Below are 8,944 nucleotides of genomic sequence, written 5' to 3'. Positions count from 1 at the left end.
TTGCACACTTAGCAGAGCATCTTTGCTATGTATTCATTCCAGAGCAAGAGTCCTTAGACTGAACTAAGAGCTCATCCAGGATCAATCCCAGATCATGTTATCATAGCCAGTGCTCAGTTCTGGAATATGCTGCACGGCAGTCACAGAGAAGCACGTGCCTCTGAGCATGGACAGAATGCCTTCAAAATTATCTGTATTTTTTTACTGTGTTTGCTAATTATTTATACAGCACCATCACTATGTGTGGCACTTTGCAGAATAACATAAGCAAAACAAATAAAAAATTAAAAACGGAGAGGTCTTTGCCCTGGAGAATATATCGCAATAAATCACAGCATCTAGGATTATTGAATCACATCTTATTTTTTCCATGCAGGACTGAACTCTTTTTTTTGTTTTTAGCATTTATTAAAAGAGTGAATGCAAGGGCTTTGTGAAGTCAGCTTTTCATGGATTAGCCTAGAAGGTTCCCCCCCCGCCCTGTTCTTGAAAATCTGAAATAATATAAGCAATAGCTGTTTCCGTATAATAGCTGCAGCCCCACTCCACCCTCATCTGTCCTCTGCAGGGATTATGAGGAAAGGCATCTAAGTCTCACTCAAAGGGTGTCATTTCATCTGAGGTCTGGGATACATCAGGTTCCTTCAAGTCTTCAAGGTGCATCTTGCTACAAAATGTCTCAGTGGGGGAGGAGGGGAGCAACATGAAGGGAGATTTTGCATTGTATTGTTCGGGATGCTCTGAGGTCCACTGTCACACCTGCTGCTCATATTGTCCTTCAGTGGCAGTGAAAAAGTCCTCCAGGACACCTTTCAGGAACTCAAATGTGGGCCGCTGCTCAGGGTTCTCCTTCCAGCACTGAAGCATCAGTTTGTACAGCTCTTCCGGACAGTTTTCAGGTGCTGGCATCCGGTAGCCTCGCTCCAAATTCTGTATGACCTCTGGGTTGCTCATCCCTACAGCCACAGCGCAAAGTGTTATGTTAGAAGGAGCCTGGGAAAGATTGTAGCATATATGGGTAGACTAGGATGCAGGGTAGTCCCAAGGACATCCAGGTCCAAAAAGCAAGATCCCCCACACCTGTATGAAAGGTAAAGGGACCCCTGACCATTAGGTCCAGTCGTGGCCGACTCTAGGGTTGCGGCGCTCATCTCGCTTTATTGGCCAAGGGAGCCGGCATATAGCTTCCAGGTCATGTGGCCAAAATGACTAAGCCGCAGTGCACAGAAACGCCGTTTACCTTCCTGCCGGAGCGGTACCTATTTATCTACTTGCACTTTGACGTGCTTTCGAACTTCTAGGTGGGCAGGAGCAGGGACCGAGCAACGGGAGCTCACCCCGTCACGAGGATTCGAACCGATCGGCAAGTCCTAGGCTCTGTGGTTTAACCCACAGCACCACCCGCGTCCCACACACCTGTATTAGGACCAACTAAAAAACACGGCAAAGCAGCAAATTGGCTTTTGAATTTCAGAGTTCCTCAGACTTGATGTTAACACCACCACTATCACCCAAAAAAAGGATCAAGGGAGAAAAGGTGGGACAGGGAATCATAGAAGCTTTGTGTGCAATATTTTAACCATCCTGGTGACTCAGGAAGCTCATAGCAAACTCATTAGGTTGAGGCTGGTATATGCTCAATGGAAAAGATTTCAGGTCACTCCAAAGAAGACTTTGTCTAGGAAGGCACCTGCCCCATCACTTCATTTTGCATTAAAGAAACTAAGGTGGTACCTTCACACTCTTAATAGCTGGGCTCAGCTTCTGTGTCCTACCTACCTGATAATGGCCAAGTTGTTTAGCAAACAAACACAGGTTGAGGGCCTGTCAATAAAGTCATCAACAGGGCAAACAGTCTCTGCCAGAAGCAGGTGACCATGGAATCAGAGCATTGCCATTGTGGTTAATAGCCATTAATAGCCATCTACCAGGAATCTGCTCACTTTGCTCTTCTGGTCAGATTTCAAAAGTCATGTACAAGCCTTCCCCAACCTGGTGCCCTCCTGATGTTTGGGACGAAAACTTCTATCAGTACCAGCCAGCAGGGCCATGGCTGGAGCTGATGCTGTTTTTCTGCTTGTTCTATTTATTTATTTCATTATTACATTTATACTCCATCTTTTCTCCAAAGAGCTTAAGGTGGAGTACACACTTCTACCCCTCTCCATTTCATACTCACAACAACCCTGTGAGGTAGGTTAGGCTGAGAGACAGTGACTGACTCAAGAGCACACAGTGGGCTCCATGACTGAGCGGGGATTTGAACCCTGGTCTCCTAGCTCCTAGTCCAGTTCTCAAACGACTACACCACATTTGCTTTCCAAAGGTAAGAGTTTACAGAAATGTTTTTTCCCAGTGCTGCGGATCATCTACCCATTTTATTTCCAGCTATTAAGACTATCTGTATAGAATGATTTTTCCCCTCCCAGTTTTCCTGGGAGACTTTAGTATGGCTTTCTGGTTGAATTTTTGAATTCACAGTACAAGGCAGGAGAAGGGTTTTGTGGTTTTGTTTTCATAAAGGACTCTGGTTCTCCCTGTGGATACTTTGTGCAGAAGGGGAAATGGTTGCATTTTGCTGCTGAGAAATTCTGACCTGGGTAAGGAATCCGCCCATAGGTGATGATCTCGGTCAGCAAGATTCCGAATGACCAAACGTCTGATTTGATGGTGAATGTCCCATAATTGATAGCCTCTGGGGCTGTCCACTTAATGGGAAATTTTGCTCCTGAAATACACAAAGAATGCAGGGTTATATGATCCTTGGTGCAGAATTCAGGTACTTTTCCTGGTGCTGTAACTGGTGGCTGTTAACGCGCTGACCACAAGAAGGAGCTCTACCTCCACCTGACACCAATGACTGCCCTGCAGACCTACAACCTGGTCCTGAGCAAAAGCTTATTTTCCCCATCCTTACAAGCTTTCCCAATGCAGATTTGCAGGAACAGATGCGAAATTCACATTTGTACCATTGGTAAATATTTCTGGCTGCTTGTTCAGGCAACCTAGGCTGGAAATATAAATGCTACTGACTATAAGCAGGAGGAGAGGTGACAGGAACTGGATCTCATTTAGACCTTCGTTAGAAGGTAAGAAGAGCCCTGCTGGATCCAGACAAAGGCTCATATTGCCCAGAATCCTGTCCTCACAGTGGCCAATCAAATGGGAAACCCATAAACAGGCTGTGAGTGGGACAGCAGCCCTCTTCTCACCCATGATCTCTACCAACTGGTTGTCAGAGGGATGCTGCCTCTGGTGCTAGAGGGAGTGTCCTACCGGCCTTCACCAAGCTGGTGCCTGGCAGATGTTTTGGATTCCAACCGCCATCTGCCCCAGCCAAAATGCTTCGCTGACTGGGGCTGATGGGAGTTGTAGTCCAAAACATTAGAGAGTATCAGGTTGGCAAAAGGTTCTATATTATTATTAAAAAATAACTTGAAGCAACTTACAAAAAAAGAATCCCACATACATTAAAACCAACATGGAACTAAAACAATTCAAAGCTAAAAGTACCTTCATATTTATAAAAAGGCAGAACTAACACTGAAGGAGGCCACATATAACTGAAGGCCAAAGGACGAGTGGAAAAGAATCATTTTTGCTGGTGCCTAATATTTTGTGTGTGAGCGTGCGCACACACTCTCTCACACACCAATTCTGAAGCCACTGTGTAATATATTTCTTTTAAAATAGCTTGACTATACCTCGGTAGTCAAGACAAATGAGGAGGGGGGAAGGACTAGACTGGATTTCCCCCAAAAAACAGATGGAGGAGGAGGAGGAGGAGGAGAAATGGCTTCCTTCTGAAGACTGGGTCCTCCTGCTCTCCATGTAACAGAGGGAACCCAGTTGAAGACGAAGCAGGCCTTGTTATCTAAGAAGGGGACTTGCTCTCTCCTCACTGCACTGCTGGGTGAAAAATCTCTTCAGAGAGCTCCAGCTCCAGGTTGCTTCAGCTCAAAACCGCAGGCCCCCCCAGCGCAGCCTCTGTGTGCAAAGCACTTGCTCACACTTCTTCCCTCTCTCACACACACAAAGCAGCCCCCCCCCCCACCCCAGCAGGCTCTGGTTTCCTCAAGAGGTGAGTTATTGCTTCAAGCAAAGGCCTAAGCTAAGCAGCTGTGGCTGTCAGTTGCCAAGCTGTGAGATGGGGAACCGGGACGAGTCCTTTTTATATGTCTTCACCCACCTGCAGTGGGAAAGGGGCAGGAGAGCAGCTGAACCACCGAGCCCCATAAGACTCTGCAAGGGGGGCGGGGAGAGGAGCATCATGACCCACATTCTAGGGATCCAGCTTCCAGTACTTATGCAGGTGTGTGTGCCATGAAATGCAAACACATCATCTTTTCTGCAAGCCTATCTGCACATATAAGTCCGTATAAAGCACTAGCCCCTGGGTTGGTAGAAAGTTCTGGCAGAGAAAAAGTGACTATGATGGTGTGGGCATGTAACAGAGGGAACTGCACATGTGAGGATATTTTCACCTGTAAAATAAAGTAATTCCACATTGTGCAGGCTTGTAAAATGGCCACTCAGCCTCATGTCACATCTGGCAAGGAATAATTTTCCCCACTCAAGAAGCTTTGTAAAACTGTCTTCCTCCCACCCCACAGCAACCCCATTTTAGGCCAATTGTGGACAGCCTTCAAGCTTGAAGGATCTATGCTGTTGTTTTTTACTAGATCCTCAATGTCCACCAACCATAGTGACTGGGGAGGCACAGCCAGAGGTAAAGTTGTGATGTGATTGTTATTGACATTTGATGCAAGAAAACTTTTACTTATGCTCACCAATCTAAGTGATACAGCTTACTATACATAATGATGTAATTTTGGTATATACACTTTGACACAACTTTGTTAAGCTAATCAGAAACATTTATCTGAGTGTTTGTTGTTGCTTTCTTTTTATGTAATTGTTGCATGTTGATATGCTCTACTGTAAACAAAGATATATGTTAATGTTTAAAGATGACAAGGATAAAAAAACTATGTTACAAAAAAGAAAAAAACCTTTGACTCAGGGTTGGAACCAATTGCCATAGGAAGTGGCCATATACTGAGTCAGATCACTGGTTCATCTAGCGCAGTAGTGTCTACACTGACTGACAGCTGCTCTCCAGGGTTTCAGGAAGGAGTCTGGTTTAGGCAGAGGGGAAGAGAAGCCATTTATCGTCGCTAATGTGGGGAGTTGGAATTGGAAACCTCACTTGATCTATTTCCTGATCATCCATTAGTCATCTACCAGTAGATCCCAATCTACATTCTCACCCCACCCCCGCCTCTGTGTTGGGCCGCAGATAACTAACACAGATAAGCCAGGACAGGTACATTATATATATATATATATATATATATATATATATATATATATATATATATACACACACACACACACACACACACAAAACAAGAGTCCATTCACAAGCAGACATCCTTGTCTGGTGTGGGGTCTAACATATGCCTGGACCCTGCAAGGACCTTTCCCTGTCACAAAGAGGTGAGCATCAGCTGACAAGACCAGGCTGAGGAAGAAGACCCACCCTCTTGAGCTGTGTACTCATCCTCTATAAGCCGGGCCAGGCCAAAATCAGCAATCTTGCAGCAGAGCATATCTGACACCAAGATGTTGGCAGCTCGCAGGTCACGATGGATATAATTCTTCTTTTCAAGGAAGGCCATTCCTTCCGCTATCTTTATGAGAGAAGAGGATGGGGTTGTTACATATTTCTTTATTGCAATTTCATCCCACTACTGCCTTCCTCCCAGCAACCCAGTATAAGATTCCTTCCCCTGTTAGGTAGGTTGGAATCATAGTCATTTGAGGATAGTGCATGGCTGACAATCTCCAAGAAACTTCATGACTGAGGATTTGAACTCAGGTCTAGCCTCACCACTCTAACCACTGCACCAGATAGGTGAATGTCACCAAGAACAACTTACCCTGCAGTTTTCCACTCACTCCGTTGATGCATCTTTCCCCTTTTCGTCGGGCAGATGTTGTTTGCTTTTCACAGCTGCCCAGCGGGCAGAATTTCAACAAGGGCAAATTTCTGCCCAGCTATGTGTCCTTGGTTTTCTATTGTTTGTTTCATTAATATCTTAGCTCTGCACCAAGGAACATAAGCTGGCACATGAGCCCTTCGCACATACAAATATTTATCCTCACAACAATCCTGTGAGATAGGACAGGTTGAGCAGTAGTGATAGTGACTGTCAGGATCACCCAAGGGGTTTCATGGCTGAGCAAGCATGTGAATCCTGCTCCAGGTCTGACACTGGCTTTCAGCTGCTTTATATATTCTGACTTCCTGCACAGAACTCTGGGAATTGTAGTTCTGTGAGTGTGCTGGGACTCGTCCCCTCAGCAGCAGATATGAACTAAGAAAAATGTCAGTTTGCACTGAGCACTCCAAAAGTTAAATAAAACCTTATTACCTATGTCTTAGGTAAGCTAAGTCCATTATCTGATGGAAAGATTAGACACCCCATGTTTCATTTGTAATGTGGACATTATTCTAAGTTCTGTTTCCCAGCAGAAATCCTTCATCACATTTATTCTGGTGCTGAAATTAAGTTTTCAGGAAATGCAATCTAGACACCCAGCCCATCTCTCCATATCATATATTCCCACCAACTGGTCCTCTTCCACCATCCTCCCAGGTTTTATTCCTTGCCCGCTCTTATCCTCACCTGTGCTGACATATCCAGCAGTTTATAAATGGTCAGCTTGATGCCTTCAACAGCTTTGAGGAAATCCACCAAGTTTCCTGTATGGGGGTTGGAAAAAGCCTATTAAAATATGTGAAATATATTTCTGCGCAGCTCTGCTGACCTATTTTAGAGTTCCGAGCTGCTATCACTCAGCTGTGGTTGTGAACTTGAATATGTTGTTCACCCCAGGGAATGTGTGCTGCTTGTAGACCATCACTAAGGGGGGGGGGGAGTTCAGTTGCTAACAGGAAAATTCAGGTTGTCTAATTAAAGTGGATGCTGTACAAGAAACCCACCTCCAAAGAACCCTGGACTTAGGGGTGGGGAATGCACTGGTAAGTGTGAGAGCAATTGCTTTGAATTGCCTCCCCACAAACAAATCAGAATGAATGCTCAATAAACAGCTGGTGTTATCTAACCTCCCTGCAAAGTTTGTGCAAATGAATCAGGATAGATGCTCAACGAACACGTCATCTTGAAAAGGCCATTGACTCACAAGCTTCCTAGAAGCTGGTCGGCCGGCCTCTTTGCATGATCTGGAGGGAGAAAGAGACCCTTCCCTTGACCTTTACTAACAGCTATGCATTTTTGGAATCCCACCATTTATTCTCTTTCCTCTTTGCTCTTCTCCCACTTTCCCCCTAAAGTGTCATCATGGCTTTTTGTTGGTGATGCTTGACAATTTTTGATAAATCTCAGCTCTAGGCAGATACCATCTCTGGTGCAGCCTGCTGAAGGGACGTATGAGAGCCAAAATGGGTGGTAAAAGCTTTGAGAAGCAGGAAATCCCTCCCAAATCCTCTGGCTATTTTTGTGCCTTGGCAGGCTGCTCCCATTGTAGCTGTGTCACACAATAACCTTTCATTTCCTTCTCTTTCTCCACTGCCTTATGCCAAATCCAGCAAGCGAGCTGGGGTTCTGACCTCCATTAATCTAGAGCAAAGGGCACCGCAGAGGAAGTGTCTAAAACAAATGATGATACAAGAGAGGGAGAACAGGAGGAGGAGTGGGGGCATGGGAGTCAGCACCCTCTGTCATGGGCAGGGGATAAAAAAAAACCCACGGCTAATTTTACTCCCTTTCCATATTTTTCTTGCTTTTCATTCTATCCCAGGCACAGCCCAAATCTGAACGAAGAGTGGTTATAACATTCAGAGGTACTGTTGTGTGGTGTCATACATTGAGGGTCATCTTTCTGTAGCACACAAATGGGCAGTGAAGGTCAATTGATTGCATGCTAATGGACAGCAAAGGTTGATTGCATGCTAATAGACAGCAGTGGCCAACTGATATTTTCTCAGTGTGCACAAACGCCTAAAAGATGCATCTTCGATCAGCTTTGGTGGCTAGATGCTACTGTGTTAGACGGCTCTCATAGGGACTAAAGAAGCAGTGAGGTTGCCGTGTGGTCAGCCAAACAAAGACTTGAGCTTTGCTTGCCTATCAAAGTTGGAGAGGCCCCTGTGTTTCCTCTTGCTGCCAGCTTCAAGTTCTCTCGTGCCTAATGGGCCAGAATCCACTTAAGGTGACATATCTGCTGTTTATAATACGTTGGAGCCATATTCTGAGCCATTCTAAAGAGAACAATCAAGGGAACATTCCTGTATTCTTGCTGCCTGGAAGAAGGAGCCTTAGTTGGCTATTTGCCTTCAGAGAAACTGCTTTAAAGATAAGCACTTTCGGTTTGGATGCTTGCCTGTTCCCTCATGCTTAACGTTTGTGCAAATACGCAGGTATCAATGCTCTCCTTTGAGTGCTGTCTCTAGTCATCTCCCCCAACAGGAAAAGAACCCTGAAGCACAAGCCTTCCCCAACCTGAAGACCTATAGATGCTTTGGACAGCAACGCCATCAGTACACAGGAGGTCCAGAACATCTGGAGGGCCTTAGGTTGGGCCCTATAAGACTAGAAAAAACTTCTTCACTCACTGCATACTTAAACTATGTCCCTCCCACAGGAGGCAGTGGGGGCCAGAAATTCAGCTTTACAAGAGGACTGGACAAATTTAGAAACTGCAGAAGGGGGGAGTGTCACGTTAGTGATTTGATTTCTGGGAAATTCTGGGCAGTGGGAGTCAATGGTACCATCTTGAGCAGGTGAGAAGGCCCTGTCTGCTGTCCAGCTGCTGCATTGGACACTAGCAAGTTGTCAGGACTCTCTCCCAACGTTGCCAGGAGAAGTTCAGGATGGAATGGGGGACCTTCTGCATGCACAACAAAGGCCCTTCCACT

General features: G+C 45.5%; 1 protein-coding gene across 2 annotated transcripts in view; it reads right to left on the bottom strand.

Annotated features, from left to right (window-relative positions):
• Window positions 1-398: 398 nt before the first annotated feature.
• Window positions 399-8,944, bottom strand: part of LCK (LCK proto-oncogene, Src family tyrosine kinase) — a 28,390-nt gene continuing 19,844 nt past the window's right edge. Inside the window, exons 10-13 of one of the 2 annotated variants that reach the window (XM_081922873.1) lie at window positions 6,693-6,769; window positions 5,543-5,693; window positions 2,597-2,728; window positions 399-956 (exon numbers count right to left, since the gene is read on the bottom strand). In XM_081922873.1, coding sequence (XP_081778999.1) covers window positions 754-956; window positions 2,597-2,728; window positions 5,543-5,693; window positions 6,693-6,769 — 563 coding nt within the window. In that variant the 3' untranslated portion in view covers window positions 399-753. The remainder of the gene's footprint in view (window positions 957-2,596; window positions 2,729-5,542; window positions 5,694-6,692; window positions 6,770-8,944) is intronic. The other variant, XM_081922872.1, reaches the window with a different exon arrangement.

Source organism: Podarcis melisellensis (assembly GCF_964234715.1).
Source record: "Podarcis melisellensis genome assembly, chromosome: 8".
In the NCBI taxonomy this organism is placed as follows: Eukaryota; Metazoa; Chordata; class Lepidosauria; order Squamata; family Lacertidae; genus Podarcis; species Podarcis melisellensis.
The sequence above is the reverse complement of the archived record's forward strand: the minus strand, read 5'-3'. Positions and strand labels throughout refer to the sequence as shown.